This window comes from Podarcis muralis, chromosome 15 (genome assembly GCF_964188315.1).
Source record: "Podarcis muralis chromosome 15, rPodMur119.hap1.1, whole genome shotgun sequence".
Lineage (NCBI taxonomy): Eukaryota > Metazoa > Chordata > Lepidosauria > Squamata > Lacertidae > Podarcis > Podarcis muralis.
The window spans coordinates 927,904-947,144 of NC_135669.1; the positions used below are offsets into that span (position 1 = coordinate 927,904).

General features: G+C 46.8%; 1 protein-coding gene across 5 annotated transcripts in view; it reads right to left on the reverse strand.

The window, feature by feature from the left end:
• The window catches only part of ADAM9 (ADAM metallopeptidase domain 9), a 197,428-nt gene that overhangs the window by 104,639 nt on the left and 73,548 nt on the right, over positions 1-19,241 (reverse strand). For 3 of the 5 annotated variants that reach the window (XR_013390807.1, XM_077919267.1, XM_077919266.1), the window contains 3 exons: positions 14,003-14,108; positions 5,644-5,782; positions 376-475 (listed from right to left, as the gene is read on the reverse strand). Coding sequence is in view for 2 of the 5 variants with exons in the window: in XM_077919267.1 (XP_077775393.1) it covers positions 376-475; positions 5,644-5,782; positions 14,003-14,108 (345 nt within the window). In the remaining 3 variants the exon portion in view is untranslated. Of the gene's footprint in view, positions 1-375; positions 476-5,643; positions 5,783-14,002; positions 14,109-19,241 lie in introns of those variants that run through there. The other 2 variants (XR_013390808.1, XM_077919271.1) reach the window with 2 other exon arrangements.

Consider the following 19,241-nt stretch of genomic DNA (forward strand, 5'->3'; position numbering starts at 1 on the left):
ACACCAGCCACTATTTGGACCGGGGCAGAAAGCAGAGAGGCCAGAGCCAATGGCAGGCAGAGCCAACGAATTCCAGTGTTTTTCCCAACTTTCTCCTGCCTGCTGAGTTCTACAAGGGCGACACAGAGAAAGAGGAAGCTGTCAGCCAGGGCCTCTTCCCTCTGGACCAGATGCAAGGAAAAAAGCTGGCATGTGGGAGCTGGCTGAGGTTGGTGGGGCAGGGCCCATTTGCCCTCATAGCCCTGCCTCCCCTGAACCACATCAATTGCTGGAACGTATTTGTAGTGCAGCTATGGCTCCTGTCCATTCTAAGTGGCCTTCCACCACTTTATTATTCCAAGCCCTACTGCTAGTCAAGATCAGGAAAGCTCTTACCATAGGAGCCGACATGTCCCTTGTAGAATAGGGAATGTTTGGTGGGTAGGAAGCATGTACAGACTCCTGCGTCCTATTGTCTGACCTTCTTCTGAAATGCCTAAATAAAACAACACAGATTGATTGATGACATCCTATGCAGGCCTGTAGACACCTTGCTATACTCATATAGAGCATTCTTTACATAGCCCAAGTTGTTCATTTGCAGTTCTGCTTGTGGCAAAATTTCCACACCAAATTTGGAACCCATAGCTTTCTTAAAATAATAATAATAAAAATAGTAGTAGTAGTAGTAGTAGTAGTAGTAGTAGTAGTAGTAGTAGTAATAGGGTTGACATAATTTTGAAGAGCAAAGAAGTGGACACATTTGCTGACTTACCCTTTTATTATGGATCACTATGATGACTCTCATTTTACATACTCATGTAAAAGAGTATGTGTCCTGGAAAAGGAGGACATATGGCAACCCTAATTTATCAATTAGATTTATATACCACCATTCATCATAAGATCTCAGGGTGGTTCACAGAACGAAATGATTTGACCTGATCCGAGTAGATTCCCATGACTGGTAAGCTATGTCTGGAAATATTCAAGCAAGAACTTGGATATCGGCTTCAGCTTCAAACATGCAAACCAAACTGGTTTATACAAAACAAATGTATCTGCCAGGTAAAGATGCAGTTGAGCCAAAATGGGTTTGCAGCTGAATGCCCAGAGCCATGTAAGTCCCAATGACCAGCTGATTCCCAGCAGTGGAACCAGTCACCTGGTGTAATTGTGGCATTGGTGATTACCAGGTCAGTTGCCCCTCTTGCCTGGCAAACCTGGTCTGCCAGGAGTGGGGGAGAGAAGGGTCATGCACCCTATTCCTGTGATACAGAGAAGGCGTTTAAGCAAGAGCGGCATTCCTCAAAGATCCCCTTTCTAGATCATTCTCCAAGGGAAGGTGGGGAGGGAGAGAGAGCATAGTTGCTGAGGATGGTAACAAATCCTTAATTACAGAGGCATTTATTTAAACTGGCACAAACCTTACACAATTAGGGGAAAGAGGGGCACATTGATGCACCAACAATATTTCAATATCAAGAAATGTTATTCGTGTTGCCACATCACTAAAACATGTCTATACATGTGTGAGTACAACAGTTACAACCGCACTGCTCGCCAATTAGCCGTTGGTGTTTGACGAGAGTAGGTGTGTTTTTAGCATGACCAACTAAAAAATTACGTGAAATGTAAAAGTGTTCCAACACTGTTTTACGTCGTTTAGTTAAGATTTAAAAATACCAAAGGTACTGTAAGTTATTCAACTCGGTAATCAGGATTACACGTGATTTTTAAATAAGTACTGTGGTTTTATTAATAATTGTTAGGTTTTTTTGAAAATGCCTGTTGGGGCACTTTGATACACTAAGACTGGAGTCCTGTCTAGCACATTGATACATATAAAAGTGCCCCGCTAGTGTACAATAGTGCCCCAATATACAAGTTTGCATGAAATCTCTAAAGTCAATAAATCTGAAAAGAAAAAACTTGTTTACTACGTGGCCAAAGTCATTTCTAAATATAAAATGACCTATTATCAAGTGTCATATCTCAGGAAAAAAACAGGATCTTGTATGTTTGTCTTCCCCATTGTAGAAGATAAGACAAGTGTTGATTCCAAGAATGTTGTTTTGCCGTTGCCAAAACCAAATTTCCCAAAAGGTAGACTCCACCGTGGGAGCAGGGCCAGGGCGGAAGAGTGCTGGAGTCCTGTCTAGTCATGTTATATGGGATCAATTCCAATCTGCTACCTCCGAGGATTGGATGAGTGAAACCGACCACCTGTCTCCTTGATTATTCTGGCTAATAATAGGGAGATTGGAAGGGCTGGGCAATGGGCTCTGCGGGGTGGTGTATACTTCCCTCTGCAATAGAGCCTTCCCAGACCCGCTGAAAGAGGCAGTCATTAAACTACTTCTCAAAAAAACATCTTTAGACCTGGCCAATATTGTCCAGTGTCAAATCTTCCATTCTTGGGTAAGGTGATTGAGTGGGTGGTTGCTCAACAACTCCAGGCACGCCTGGAAGATGCAGACCATTAGGATCCCTTCCAGTTGGGATTCAGGCCTCATCATGGGACTGAAACTGCCTTGGTCTCGCTGGTCGATGATCTCCGGCGGGCTAGGGACAATGGTGAGAGCTGTTTCCTAGTTCTGCTGGATCTCTCAGCGGCTTTTGACACCATCGACCATAACACCCTTCTGAACCGTCTAGAGGAGCTGGGAGCTGGGGGCACTGTTATACAATGGTTCCGCTCCTTCCTCCTGGGCTATGTCCAGAAAGTGGTGTTGCGGGATGAGTGTTCAGACCTCTGGGCTCTCACTTGTGGGGTGCCTCAGGGTTCCGTCCTCTTCCCCCATGCTTTTTAACATGAAGCCTTTGCAAGAGATCATCAGGGGGTTTGGGCTGGGTGTTCAGCAATACGTGGATGACACCCAGCTCTACCTCTATTTTAAATCAGAACCAGTGAGGGCAGTGAAGGTCCTGTGTGAGTGCCTGGGGATGGTTGGAGGATGGATGGCGGCTAACAGATTGAGGTTGAATCCTGACAAGACAGAAGTAGTGTTCTTGGGGGACGGGGCGGGTGGGTGTGGGGGACTCTCTGGTCCTGAATGGGGCAACTGTGCCCCTGAAGGAGCAGGTGTGCTGCCTGGGAGTCATTTTGGACTCACAGCTGTCCATGGAGGCGCAGGTCAATTCTGTGTCCAGGGCAGCTGTCTACCAGCTCCATCTGGTACACATGTTGAGACCCTACCTGTCCATGGACTGTCTCGTCAGAGTGGTACATGCTCTCGTTATCTCTCGCTTGGACTACTGCAATGCGCTCTACGTGAGGCTACCTTTGAAGGTTACCCGGAAACGACAACTAATCCAGAATGCGGCAGCCAGACTGGTGACTGGGAGCGGTCACCGAGACCACATAACACCGGTCTTGAAAGATCTACATTTGCTCCCAGTATGTTTCCGAGCACAATTCAAAGTGTTGGTGTTGACCTTTAAGGCCCTAAATGGCCTCGGTCCTGTATACCTGAAGGAGCATCTCCACCCCCATCGTTCAGCCCAGATACTGAGGTCCAGCACCGAGGGCCCTCTGGTGGTTCCCTCACTGCGAGAAGCCAAGTTACAAGGAGCCAGCCAGAGGGCGTTTTCAGTAGTGGTGCCCGCCCTGTGGAACGCCCTCCCATCAGATGTCAAAGAGATAAACAACTATCTGACATTTAGAAGACATCTGAAGGCAGCCCTGTTTAGGGAAGTTTTTAATGACTGATATTTTATTGTATTTTTAATCTTTTTTGGAAGCCGCCCAGAGTGGCTATTAACAACAACAACAACAAAAACAACAATATTACTATTTTTTTACTAATGTGAGTTCTTACACTTTTAAAGTTTTTCCAAAGTTTTCTTTTTGATGGATAGGTGTTTGAGGAAAGATTAATATATATTTTGATGTTTGGTTAAGAAAACCTGCCATAAAGTCTATGATATGTGTGAAACACTGTAAGTTTTGATATATAATTTAGATTTTAGGCAACAAATTGTAAGGCTGATTATGATCTCTCACAATAAAAATTGTTTTTTCATAATTTTTTGCAAATAATTACCATTCTCATACAATTTACGCTTTGTATCGAAGTGCCCCATTGGTGGGGCAGAATGATACAAAACCCATTTTTTACTCAAGTCATTATATTCTCATTATCTTCTAACTTTAATGGTTCTTATGATTGCTATTATAATATTGATTAGTTATGTCATGCATCAAGCCAAAATTTTTATTATTTTACTCATTAAAATATGAAATTGATTTTTTCTGTATCAATCTGCCCCACTTCCCCTAACTAACAAAGGTCCAAGTTGGCATAAGCTAAACAGAGTGAAGTTATTCTGCCCACACCAAACGGTACAGAATGCAAGAAACCACATTCCACACTCTATGCCCACAGTGAGGATGGTGTGATCATGGAAGTTGATTAATCCTTCACCTGCACTAACATTGACAGAGTAATTCTCTGGCCTGCAGGCACTAGCATCCGTTCCTGTGCCTCCTCTGCTACCTACGAAAGGTTTCAATAAATACCCCCTCAAAATTCCACAATGCACAAGATTCTTCCTTGCTAGTTCCTGTTGGCTCAGCTTGTTCTACACTGAACAGGCAACCTGTAACATACCCAAATTTCACTTAGCCCCAGGATTAAGTGTGCGAGGGTGGGATGCCAGTACCATCTTGATGCCCAGTCATTTTGTGTTATGCCACACACACCGTGGCAGCCATTTTGTGCCATGCTCCAAACCCCCTGGCAGTCATTTGTGATGGCGCCCACAGCACTTTCTCAAAATTCCAAATATGCCCACTGGTCCAAAAGGGATGGTGACCCCTGATCGAATGTCTCAGGTTTGTGTGTGGTGGCATTACAGGGAACACTTTGCGGAGTCTTGCAGTTGTTCTCTAAGTGAACAGAACACACTGGATGTGACTTTACCAAGAGGCTCAGCTTCTATGCAGAGGCTTGTATAGCAATTCCACGATTCAGCCATACCAATAATTTCTTAGAGAAAATCTGTAAATTTAAGAGTCAATCCCATGCTTTGCCTGCAAAATTTCCAGGGAAGGCTCCTGCCTGAAACACTGGGGAGTCACTGCCATTCAGAGTAAGCAACACTGAGATACTTGACCAAAGGTCTGACTTCTCCAATTGTTTTCTGACAGCGTGCAGAGAACAAAACAAGACTGACAAACTGGGGGGAACTGGCTGGTGTTCAGTTGGTTCTAGAAAAACCAAATCTTCCCCATTTTGCAGAATACACAATGCCCCTGGCAGAGGGACACATCCAATTTTGGGAATGTAACACACACACACACACACACACACACACACACTTGCTGCCAGTGCTCCTCTTTTACCTGTGTTGCGAAGGGGCATCCACAAAGAGCTGGCAGGGGCACTGACTTCCAGTGAGATATCACAGGATCTTGTGTGCTGTGCGAGATCTTGTGAAATTTCAGTGAGATCTCATGAGATCTTGCTGCAAACCAGCACTGTTGCAGGCAGCCACTGCCTCTTAGGCTTCTACCGCTCAAGGCAGGCACCTCACCTTGCCTCATCAGTGGACCGGGCCTGGCACCAGTGCTGCACACAGAGCCTTTAAATGCTTTTGTTCTGCCAAATAATTCCTAGTCAGCTTTCCACACAGCAGGGGGGATGGACAGAAAATACTTACCCACAACAAGCCTCTATCAACGGCATTAGGGATGACACCAACTGATTCCTCGCAAGGTAAGTGAAGAGCAAAAGCAACAGGAGAGGGAGAATCAGGCAGAAGAATGCCAGCAGCCAATTTCTTGTGGTGTTATCCACATCTGAAAGAGAGAGAGAATAAACAAAGAAAGAAAAGTAGCAACAACAGCAACAATGGTTACCTTTCTGCAGGGTGGGAATTACAAACTTCCTCAACCCCATTGAGGGAGAAAAGGAATGCTGTGAGCTTGTTAAATCAGTCAACAGTTTCAACCTCTGCTCTTTTCAAACCCAATGCAGTTTACAAATGCGTATAATGCACATAACAAGATTAGTATTGGTCATTTAAAGTAGCTGAGTCATTTAAAGTAGCTGGGTTCTTATGGACATGTTGGTACGGTAATCTCAGTACCCTTTCTTCCCATTGGGCAGAACATGGAAAAGCAGGGCAAGCTTACTTTTTACTGAGCACAACTGACTCCAGGGATGGCCATGGTGGTGCCCTCCAAGTGTACTCGGCTACAACTCCCATTAGCTCCAACCACTATGACCTATGGTCAGGGAGGATTATGGCTGTTGTTGTACAACAGCTGCAGTTTACCACGCTGGCTACCTCTAGACTAGACTACTGACTTTGCTTTTCTCCCATATAATCAAAATGTAGATTTGCAGTGCCCCATTACAAAGAGCAGGGAGGGAGGCAAGAGAGAAGACAGCTTGCCCAAGAAAGTGGCTATGGCATGGGAGGGAGAATAGAGGGAAAGTGGTGTTGGCGTCTGTGTTGCATCCCCCTCTGCTATTTCTTTTTGTAACCTGTCATGTTGCCTTCAACATGAAGCTCCAGATTCAATGTATCAACAAGCAAACAACATCCATTAGCTGCACTTCCCGTTCTCTAAGTGAGCAAGCTAACTGGACAGGTTTGCTCTTAAGGTTCAGCTCGTCTTTAAGGAACAGCAACATCTACCATCATAGCAAGTGGGTGGAAAGGGAGCTGCAAAATAAGCCTAGAAATACGGGTGGCCTGTGTGCCAGGGAGAATTGAGAAAGGGAAGGAGGAGGGAGGGGAAATGGGGTGCAGGTGAAAATGGGGGGTCACAGCAGAGTTGCCAAAAAGGAGAGAGTAGGAGACATAGAATCATAGAATCATAGAGTTGGAATAGACCACAAGGGCCATCGAGTCCAACCCCCTGCCAAGCAGGAAACACCATCAGAGCACTCCTGACATATGGTTGTCAAGCCTCTGCTTAAAGACCTCCAAAGACGGAGACTCCACCACACTCCTTGGCAGCAAATTCCATTGTCGAACAGCTCTTACTGTCAGGAAGTTCTTCCTAATGTTCCTAACATGGAGAAGATAAAATTGGGTAAGAAAGGTGATGCAGAATGGTGGTTTTATTATTGGGCAGAAAGTGAAGAGAGTGCCTGTTGGCTGCAGGGTGAGCAGGGAGGAAGATGCAGGAGGTGGTTGCTGTTGTTCATTTATGCCACGCCTTTTCCCCTGACAGGGACTCAAGGTGGCTTAGAGATAAAAAAAAAACACCTAAAAGCATAGGGTGAAAACAATGGAATAATAATGTTGTTGTTGTTGTTGTTTAGTCGTTTAGTTGTGTCCGACTCTTCGTGACCCCATGGACCAGAGCACGCCAGGCACCTCTGTCCTCCACTACCTCCCGCAGTTTGGTCAAACTCATGCTGGTAACCTCGAAAACACTATCCAACCATCTCGTCCTCTGTCGCCCCCTTCTCCTTGTGCCCTCCATCTTTCCCAGCATCAGTGTCATCTCCAGGGAGTCTTCTCTTCTCATGAGGTGGCCAAAGTACTGGAGCCTCAGCTTCACGATCTGTCCTTCCAGTGAGCACTCAGGGCTGATTTCCTTAAGAATGGATGCATTTGATCTTCTTGCAGTCCATGGGACTCTCAAGAGTCTTCTCCAGCACCATAATTCAAAAGCATCAATTCTTCGGCGATCAGCCTTCTTTATGGTCCAGCTCTCACTTCCATACATCACTACTGGGAAAACCATGGCTTTAACTATACGGACCTTTGTTGGCAAGGTGACGTCTCTACTTCTCAAGATGCTGTCTAGGCCTGTCATTGCCCTTCTCCCAAGAAGTAGGCATCTTTTAATTTCGTGGCTGCTGTCACCATCTGCAGTGGTCATGGAGCCCAAGAAAGTAAAATCTCTCACTGCCTCCATTTCTTCCCCTTCTATTTGCCAGGAGGTGATGGGACCAGTGGCCATGACCTTCGTTTTTTTGATGTTGAGCTTCAGACCATCTTTTGCGCTCTCCTCTTTCACCCTCATTAAAAGGTTATTTAATTCCTCCTCACTTTCTGCCATCCAGGTTGTGTCATCTGCATATCTGAGGTTGTTGATATTTCTTCCGGCAATCTTAATTCCAGCTTGGGATTCATCCAGCCCAGCCTTTCGCATGATGAATTCTGCATATAAGTTAAATAAGCAGGGAGGCAATATACAGCCTTGTCGTACTCCTTTCCCAATTTTGAACCAATCAGTTGTTCCATATCTAGTTCTAACTGTAGCTTCTTGTCCCACATAGAGATTTCTCAGGAGACAGATGAGGTGATCAGGCACTCCCATTTCTTTAAGAACTTGCCATAGTTTGCTGTGGTCGACACAGTCAAAGGCTTTTGCATAGTCAATGAAGCAGAAGTAGATGTCTTTCTGGAACTCTCTAGCTTTCTCCATAATCCAGCGCATGTTTGCAATTTGGTCTCTGGTGCCTCTGCCTCTTCTAAATCCAGCTTGCACTTCTGGGAGTTTTCGATCCACATACTGCTTGAGCCTTCCTTGTAGAATTTTAAGCATAACCTTGCTAGCGTGTGAAATGAGTGCAATTTGCGGTAGTTGGAGCATTCTTTGGCACTGCCCTTCTTTGGGATTGGGATGTAGACGGATCTTCTCCAATCTTCTGGCCACTGCTGAGTTTTCCAAATTTGCTGGCATATTGAGTGTAGCACCTTAACAGCATCATCTTTTAAAATTTTAAATAGTTCTGCTGGAATACCATCACTTCCACTGGCCTTGTTATTTGCAGTGCTTTCTAAGGCCCATTTGACTTCACTCTCCAGGATGTCTGGCTCAAGGTCAGCAACCACACTACCTGGGGTATACGAGACATCCATATCTTTCTGGTATAATTCCTCTGTGTATTCTTGCCACCTCTTCAATCTACATTATATTTACAACGGTATTTTTTGCCTCAAAGGATGCTGTGCCAGTCTTTACCTTGTGCATAATACCCACCACAAAAATCCACCACAAAAAGTCCAATAGCCCATCAATCTAATTGTCTTCTCCAAGAGAAACTTGGATTGCATAAAAAAAATCAACACTAAAAATTGTTACCAACCTTTGTATGGAATTGGGTCTTTAGGAGCAAATGGATCTTTATAATGTATCTGGAACCTTCTTCTATACCTTTGGGGGAGTGGTTGCTTTTTTGTCTGAATTTAATACAACATGCAGTGCAGTGTCTGTACTCAAACAATAAATGGTAAGTTAAGCGGCAATGTTGCAATATTATCCTGTCAAAGCAAAGACCCTAAAAGCACTCCTTCATCAGTCACACATCTGAAACACAGTGAAACACCAAAAAATTCATTGGTTATTTTTCCACATTTTTTCAAAATAACATGTGCATGAATTTGGAATGGTCATAGCTCAATTACAGAGCACCTGCTATGCATGCAGAAGGTCTCAGGTTCAGTCCATGGCCTCTCTGAGGATCCCTGGCTGAAATTCTGGTGAGCATCAAGCAATACTGATCTAGGTGGATAAAGCAGCTTCCTCTGTCCCCAATGACTTTTGCAGAAAGTTGGCCCAGGACAAACAAAAGCTCTGGAAGTTGTAAGATTCCCCCCACCAATCCAGAAACCCCAAGTTTCCAACGGCTGGTTACCCAAAACCCAAGCTCCTCTTCCCATGGAAAACAAAACCAGAGAGGCACAGTAAGCCACCACCATTTGAATGAACTTTATTACGGTCATAGACCAGGATTAAGAAAAGCATATAGATAAAATAGCAGTTGGGATTTTTGACCGATAATTGTTAGGGCAAATGAGGACAAGGAAACAGGCATAAAACATCCGAATAAAATACAAGATTAAACACAGATAATGGGTGGATAAAAACCTAATAATTAAAACAGATAAGAGCTAAAAACCAACAAAGACACGCAGTTAAAACAACTGTAAGAGCATAAGAACTAAAAGACTCGCAGATAAAACAACTATAAGAGGCTGCAGAGTAGAAGCCTCTTAAATAGAGGACACTCACAATGTTAAAAACTACTGTGCAAATATGGTTAAAACGGACAATTAAAACAATATACAACATTAAATTTAGAAACAATGTACAGCAATAAACTGTCCCAGGGAGTTGACTCAGAATCACTCATGGAACTGTGTTTGGGGCTTTTCATGCCGGACTATTTTGAGTTGGGCGATGGTCTGTGCCTACAGATCTGTAGACAGAATCTGGCGACCATCCAGGTCATCTTCTGATCTTTGCCCAACAGCAAAAGGTCAAATTTTTGCTTTTGCGGGAGGTCGGTGAGCCTCACCAGTAGGGGATCCATGATCTTGCTACGTGCCTCTTTATAAAAGGGGCATCTGAAGAACAAGTGTTCTGGGCTTCCTATCTCTCCCAATGAACAGGTGCAAAGTCTCTGAGCATACGGGACCCTTCTAAAGGCTCCATCCAGGACCAGCGTGGGAAGAGCCGAGCTTCTGGCGAGTGTAAAGGCCCTTCTTGCATTTCTAGATACAAGAAAGAAGAGATATGCTGCTGGTGAGGCTATATCTCTCTCGATTTCTCCAATTCTATAGTCGGGGCACCTTGCACAGTCCTGCTCTCTCTCGGTGTCTAATATTCTTTGCCAGACCGTAGCTTTTGCCTGGTCCAGACCCAGACTTAGAAGGGCTTGAGGGGCAAAACCCAATTTCCAGAGGGTGTTCAGAACTGCAGTCTGCAGACTGTAATTGGTCGCAGAGGATCAGTGGGGCTATTCCTCGGGGGAGCAGATTCAATGTCAGCCATTTGTAAATTGATGTTAAGCAAATGCTAGCCTCCACTCTCATCATCCCCATTTCCAATCTCACCCATGCATTTGAGACACATCTGGGGACTTGGAGGAGAGCTCTAAGAAGTCTGGATTGAACCCCCTCAAGTGGGGAGAAAGCAGAGGAAGGCGGGCCCAAAAAGGAACCATAGAGGAGTTGTGCATATAGCAGGACCGAAATATGCCGATTTGCAAGCTTCGGCGGTCATTGAGTGCAGATACTAAGTTATTTAGATAGAAATTAAATAGTAGAGGGGCCAATAGGCACCCTTGCCTGACTCATTTGAAGGTTTTTATTGGGTGCGTTAGGTGTCCTAGGCGGCTGCACCTGACTCTAAGAGCTGTGTTTGCGTGCAGTGCCTGAATTAGGAGCAGGAGCCTTCTATCTATATTGGTACCCTGTAGTCTGTCCCAGAGTCTGGTTCTGGAGACTGTATCAAATGCTGCTTTTAGGTCGACGAAGGCCGCATATAGTGAGGCCTGCCCTCCTGATTTGTATTTGTCGATGAGATGTTGTAGCGTAGGCAGTGATCGGTCGTGGACCTTCTGGGTCTGAAGCCTGCTTGTTCTCTTGCCAGGGTATCTTCATTCTCCAGCCATTTTGTAAACTTATTAAGGAGGTGCTTTGAGTAGAGTTTACTAATCACACTTAATAAGCTAATCGGCCTATAATTCGCTGGGTCCCCTCTGTTGCCCTTTTTATAGATTGGGACTATTATGGCTGTTCCCCATTCCCTTGGGATGCGGCCAGTGTCATCTATGTCAGTGTTTCCCAACCGGTGTTCCGCGGCACATTAGTGTTCCGCGAGATGTTGCCTGGTGTGCCGCGGCGGCGGCGGCTGCTACTGCAAAGCAGGGAGAGAAGGAGGCGGCGGCGGAGCGGGGAGCCGGGCAGGGAAGTTGCTGCTGGGGATGAAGAGGCGGCGGCAGCGGGAGGCGGACTTCTCTCCCTCTCTGGTGCTGCTGCTGTGAGGCGCTTGCCAGCCCACCGGCCCCTCCTGAGCGGGATATGGGTGGGCGGACGGGGTGGGTGGGGGAGAGGCGCCGGGCCCGCCTCGTGCCCTGAGAGGAGCTGCCGCTGCGCCCGCCGGCGCCCTTGACGCGGCGCCCCTCACAGTGGCGTAGCATGGGGGGTGCCAGGGGTGCCGGCCGCACCGGGCGCAACATCGGGGGGGGGGCGCGAGTCCAGAGGGAAGGGACAAGTTCCTTCCTCCGCCGGGCTCCCCGCCGCCACCGCCAGCCTTGCACTCTAGGGCGTGTGCGCCCCCCGCCGCCGCTGCGGCTGCGCTCCACTCACTGCTCGCAGGAGGAGCAGCCGCTGCAGCAGCGCCGACGCTGCCACCGACGCCTGGCCAGGCACGGGCAGCCTCCGCACCCCGACGCCGACGCCATCCCCTCGGCCCAGCCACAGGCGGCGGCTGCTTCTGCCAACTGGGAGGGAGGAGAGCTCTGAGGGGCCTCGCCGCGCCCTGCGCTCCCCAAAACCCTCCGAGAGGAAGCCGGTGGGCGGGCGAGGGTCTCCCGGCGGAAGGGGGCGCCGCTGGCTCCGGCTCTCAGCGCAAGTCTCAGCCGCGGGGGGGGGGGGGGCGGGCGAGGACGGAGCGCGGCTGGAAGCCCCCGGACCCGGCCGGGAGGAGGAGAGGCGCTCGCCAAGCCCGGATCTGGAGCGCCTCGGAGCGTGGGCTCCACCTACAGCCCAAGGAGAGGAGGGGGCGGGGAGGCGCGCAAGGGGAGGGGGCTTCGGCTGCCTCGGCCTGCGGGGGCTCCGCAAATAATAAATTTAATAAATTCCTGCTGAGCCTTTGGGGGGGTCCTTGGCTCCTTCGCTCGCCCCCAGCCCCAGTGGCGTAGCATGGGGGGGTGCAGGGGGGCCGGCCGCAACATCTGGGGGGGGCGCGCTCGCACTCGAGTGCTAAAATCCACGGGTTAGGGGGCGCAAATTACTTGCCTTGCCCCGGGTGCTGACAACCCACGCTACGCCACTGGTCATCGGCTCCGGTTGTTGCCTTTCTCCGCCGAGGTCGGTGGACCTTGCGCCCGGTGGACATGAGCCAACAGTGTGACGCGGCAGCTAAAAAAGCCAATGCAATTCTGGGCTGCATCAATAGGAGTATAGCATCTAGATCAAGGGAAGTAATAGTGCCACTGTATTCTGCTCTGGTCAGACCTCACCTGGAGTACTGTGTCCAGTTTTGGGCACCATAGTTCAAGAAGGACACTGACAAACTGGAACGTGTCCAGAGGAGGGCAACCAAAATGATCAAAGGCCTGGAAACGATGCCTTATGAGGAACGGCTAAGGGAGCTGGGCATGTTTAGCCTGGAGAAGAGGAGGTTAAGGGGTGATATGATAGCCATGTTCAAATATATAAAAGGATGTCACATAGAGGAGGGAGAAAGGTTGTTTTCTGCTGCTCCAGAGAAGCGGACACGGAGCAATGGATCCAAACTACGAGAAAGAAAATTCCACCTAAACATTAGGAAGAACTTCCTGACAGTAAGAGCTGTTCGACAGTGGAATTTGCTGCCAAGGAGTGTGGTGGAGTCTCCTTCTTTGGAGGTCTTTAAGCAGAGGCTTGACAACCATATGTCAGGAGTGCTCTGATGGTGTTTCCTGCTTGGCAGGGGGTTGGACTCGATGGCCCTTGTGGTCTCTTCCAACTCTATGATTCTATGATTCTATGACCCCGAGCCTAGGCTTCCTTCCCGCACCCCGCTTTCCGAAGACCGCACACCAGTTGGGCCAGTACATATTCCCCTCCCGTGACTGGAGCGGAATAGCCCTTTCTCTTCTTCCCCAACCCTTGTCGTTGGAGGAGTCCCTCAGTCCCTCGCTTTGCTGCCTCCTCCCCCCCCCCCACCCCCAAAGCTTGGAGGTTCCCCGGCAAGGGGGAGGGGAAAAAATTGAAAGTTACACTTTCGTGCGTCCCTCCCGGCGTGACGCTGCGCGCTGACGTCACGGGGCTGTAATGGTGGTGTGCCTCGAGATTTTTTTCATCAAACAAGTGTGCCTTTGCCCAAAAAAGGTTGGGAAACACTGATCTATGTAAGTGAAGAGGTTGGCTAAGAAAGGTGCCCACCAATCCGCCTGTGCTTTTATCATTTCTGGTGTAATGCCGTCTGAGCCTGGGGCTTTGGCCGTTTGTAAGCCACCACCATACCAGCCAAGGAGGACTTAAGCTACTTGGAGCAGCTGTCACTTCCCAACCTCCAGGCGTCACCAAAGACAGGAAGGTGTGTGGTTCAGGTACTTGCCATTGTATGGAGGTCCACTGTCCAGACTGCCGCCATATCCTTTGGCATCACAGTAGGGAGGGGCCCACCCCGGGTGACAGTGGCAGTTCTTATTGCTATTGCACACCTGTTTGGATGAAAAGCAGCAAGCAAAGAGTGAAAAATAAATACAGTAAATGGACAAAAGTACAAAGAACATAAAGGTAAAGGGACTGACCATTAGGTCCAGTTGTGGCCAACTCTGGGGTTGCAGCGCTCATCTTGCTTTACTGGCCAAGGGAGCCGGTGTACAGCTTCCGGGTCACGTGGCCAGCATGACTAAGCCGCTTCTGGCGAACCAGAGCAGCACACAGAAATGCCGTTTACCTTCCCGCCGGAGCGGTACCTATTTATCTACTTGCACTTTGACGTGCTTTCGAACTGCTAGGTTGGCAGGAGCAGGGACCGAGCAATGGGAGCTCACCCTGTCGTGGGGATTCAAAACACCAACCTTCTGATCGGCAAGTCCTAGGCTCTGTGGTTTAACCCACAGCACCACCCGCGTCCCACAAAGAACATACATTACTCATATTGAAACACTGCCCCTCAATGAGTACAAGCTTTCATCAGTAAAACACCACACATCCACATTCTACACTGCTTCACACATTAAACTATGGGTAGGCAAACTAAGGCCCGGGGGTGGATCCAGCCCACAGATGGTCCAGGAATCATGTTTTTACATGAGTAGAATATGTCCTTTTATTTAAAATGCATCTCTGGGTTATTTGTTGGGCATAGGAATTCATTCCTTTTTTTCCCTTTTGAAAATATAGTCCAGCCCCCCCACAAGGTTTGAGGGACGGTGGACCAGCTCCCTGCTGAAAAAGTTTGCTGACTGACCCCTGCATTAAACACTTGTTTCTGTCTGAGACTTGGGAAACATCATGACAGGAAATGAGGCTGCCATCGGGGGTAGCAGCGGAACTGACGATTCGCTGTGCTAGAGAAGAAACTATTTTTTTTTTAAAAAAAGTTTAGTTTCTTCTCCCATTAGATTCTCAATTTTTTAAGGGGTTTGAATACCCCTGCGTCTCCCCAGGAAAAAAGCACTGAGTAATACCATAATATTATATATCAATGGAAAGATAATTTAATGAAGAATGTAATGCAATGACTTTTATGAATGATTATTAAAACAGCAGTCATAAAGAAGAAACCTGAAACACATAGGAAAAATGAGATATACAAATACCCTCACCATTTCAGTTAATACTTAGTTGAGTAGCCTTTAGCTTTAATTACGGCCTTACAACGCCTTCCCATGGAGTGAACCAAGTTTTTTAGTCCTGCAGCTGTTATAATGTGAAACCAAGATAGAATTATTGCCTCTATTAATTGGGTTTTATTGCTGGGTTGCTTCTGACTAGCAAGTTTCTTTAGTCGGCTCCATAGATTTTCAATTGGGTTAAGGTCTGAGCTATGTATTTGGGGGCATTTACATTCCCATTAATGACGCAAATTCTGCCCACACCTTTTGCTGTGATACAACCCCAGATCATAACACTATCTGGGTGTTTCACAGTAGGATGTAAATCTTCTCCAATTCTTCACCTCACATATTTCATGCCATCACTACCAAGCAAGGAGATTTTGGTCTCATCACTCCAAATAACACTGTCCCATTCTTCTGCTGTCCAGTTAACATGGGTTTTAGTCCAGTTTAACCTTTTCAACCTTTGTTTGAGAGATAATGGCTTTTTCCTTGGAATTCTAGCATTCAGACCATATTCCTGCAGTCTGCGCCAAACGGTCCTTGCACTCAACTTCACATTACATTGCCCCATGTCATCTTGTATAAACCCAGATGATTTTCTTCTCTCATGCAGCCACAGTTTCTCAGTTCTTCTATTGTCACTGGCTGTTGTGAACCTTTTCCTACCTTTACCAGTCTGATTTTGTAATCTTTTACCTCTTCAAAAATTTAGGAATACCACCTTTGGTTAAGTGGTATTTCAAGGAATCATAAAACCCACTGACAAATACCCCTTCCTCTTGGTTCATGTGGGAACCAATGACACTGCAAGCAATAGCCTCCAGAAGGCTCTGGGCAGGAAATTGAAGCAATTAAATGCACAAATTGTCATCTCATCTGTCCTCCCAGTTGAACGACGTGGCCCAGGGAGAGAGGGAAAAATAGTGGAAGTGAACAGCTGGCTTCGCAAATGGTGTAAACAGGAACGGTTTGGATTCTTAGATCACGGACTGCAGTTTCTTGAAGATGGACTTCTGGCAAGCGATGGGCTGCACCTCACAACGGTTGGGAGGAATGTTTTTGCCAAAAATCTCAGAAACCTCATCAGGAGGGCTTTAAACTGACTAATGTGGGGGAGGGAGACAGTGCACCTGAAGGTAGGAGTCTATCAATTGATGAAGATGATCATCCAAATGTCATAGACCGAATGGAGCAAACAGCATGCAGACCTAGTGGTGGGAGGAAAAAATCCTTAAATAAGAGACACGGGGGAATGATTAATGGACTTCAATGCCTGTACACTAACGCACAAAGCATGGGAAATAAACAAGATGAGCTTGAGCTCTTGGTACAGCAAACTAAATATGACATAATAGGCATCACTGAAACCTGGTGGGATAAGTCCCACGATTGGAATGTAATAATGGAGGGATACAATCTATTTCAGAGAAACAGACCAGACAAGAAAGGAGGAGGAGTGGCGTTATATGTCAGGGATGTGTATACCTGTGAAGAGATGCAAGATTTAGAACCTCAAAGCCAAAGTGAGAGCATTTGGGTCAAAATTAAGGGAGAGAAGAATAACAGAGACCTCATTGTGGGAGTTTACTATAGATCCCCAAGCCAAACGGAGGACATAGATGATGCCTTCCTGGAACAGATGGCCAAGCATGCAAAAGGAAGGGAGATAGTAGTAATGGGGGACTTCAATTACCCGGATATTTGTTGGATGTCAAACTCAGCCAAGAGCATAAGGTCAAACAGATTCCTCACTACCCTTGCAGACAACTTCATTGTCCAGAAAGTGGGAGAAGCAACAAGAGGAACAGCCATTTTAGATCTGGTCCTAACCAATGTTGATGACCTGGTTAGTGGGGTAGAAGTGGAAGGATCATTAGGCGCGAGTGATCATGCTCTTCTGAAGTTTACTATACAGCGGAAAGGAGCAGCTAAGCATACTAGGACTCAATTTCTTGACTTTAAGAAAGCCGACTTCATAAAACTTAGGGAAGTGCTGGGTGAGATCCCATGGACAGTAATACTAAAAGGAAAGGGAGTTCATGATGGCTGGGAGTTTGTTAAGAGGGGGATAGTAAAAGCACAACTTCAGGCAATACCAATGAGACGGAAACATGGAAGGTGCCTAAAGAAGCCAGGGTGGCTATCTAAAGAACTTTTAACTGAGTTAAGATTAAAAAAGGATGTGTACAAAAAATGGAAAAGGGGGGAAACCACCAAAGAGGAATTCAAACAAATAGCCAGCACGTGTAGACACAAAGTCAGAAAAGCTAAAGCACAGAATGAACTCAGGCTTGCTAGAGAGGTTAAAAGCAACAAAAAAGGCTTTTATGGGTATGTTTATAGCAAAAGGAAGAACAAAGAAACAGTGGGGTCACTCAGAGGAGAAGATGGTGAAATGCAAACAGGGGACACAGAAAGGGCTGAACTCCTCAATGCCTTATTTGCCTCAGTCTTCTCTGATAAAGAAAACAATGCCCGACCTGAAGAATTTGGAGCAAATGATTCAGCAGAGGAAACACAGCCCAGAATAACTAAGGAGATAGTACAAGAATACTTGGCTAGTCTAGATGTATTCAAGTCTCCAGGGCCAGATGAACTGCATCCAAGAGTATTAAAAGAACTGGCAGATGTGATTTCAGAACCACTGGCAGTCATCTTTGAGAATTCCTGGAGAACAGGCGAAGTCCCGGCAGACTGGAGGAGGGCAAATGTTGTCCCTATTTTCAAAAAGGGGAAAAGAGAGGACCCAAATAATTATCGCCCAGTCAGTCTGACATCAATACCAGGGAAGATTCTGGAGCAGATCATTAAGCAAACAGTCTGTGAGCACCTAGAAAGGAATGCTGTGATCACCAATAGTCAGCATGGATTTCTGAAAAATAAGTCATGTCAGACTAACCTGATCTCGTTTTTTGACAGAATTACAAGCCTGGTAGATGAAGGGAACGCAGTGGATGTAGCCTACCTTGATTTCAGCAAGGCATTCGACAAGGTGCCCCATGATATTCTTGTAAAGAAGCTGGTAAAATGCGGACTTGACTATGCTACCACTCAGTGGATTTGTAACTGGCTGACTGACCGAACCCAAAGGGTTCAATGGTTCCTCAAAGGGTTCAATGGTTCCTCTTCATCCTGGAGAAGAGTGACTAGTGGGGTGCCACAGGGTTCTGTCTTGGGCCCGGTCTTATTCAACATCTTTATCAACGACTTGGATGATGGACTCAAGGGCATCCTGATCAAATTTGCAGATGACACCAAACTGGGAGGGGTGGCTAACACCCCAGAGGACAGGATCACACTTCAAAACGACCTTGACAGATTAGAGAACTGGGCCAAAACAAACAAGATGAACTTTAACAGGGAGAAATGTAAAGTATTGCACTTGGGCAAAAAAAATGAGAGGCACAAATACAAGATGGGGGACACCTGGCTTGAGAGCAGTACATGTGAAAAGGATCTAGGAGTCTTGGTTGACCACAAACTTGACATGAGCCAACAGTGTGACGCGGCAGCTAAAAAAGCCAATGCAATTCTGGGCTGCATCAATAGAAGTATAGCATCTAGATCAAGGGAAGTAATAGTGCCACTGTATTCTGCTCTGGTCAGACCTCACCTGGAGTACTGTGTCCAGTTCTGGGCACCACAGTTCAAGAAGGACACTGACAAACTGGAACGTGTCCAGAGGAGGGCAACCAAAATGGTCAAAGACCTGGAAACGATGCCTCATGAGGAACGGCTAAGGGAGGTGGGCATGTTTAGCCTGGGGAAGAGGAGGTTAAGGGGTGATATGATAGCCATGTTCAAATATATAAAAGGATGTCACATAGAGGAGGGAGAAAGGTTGTTTTCAGCTGCTCCAGAGAAGCGGACACGGAGCAATGGATCCAAACTACAAGAAAGATGATTCCACCTAAACATTAGGAAGAACTTCCTGACAGTAAGAGCTGTTCCGACAGTGGAATTTGCTGCCAAGAAGTGTGGTGGAGTCTCCGTCTTTGGAGGTCT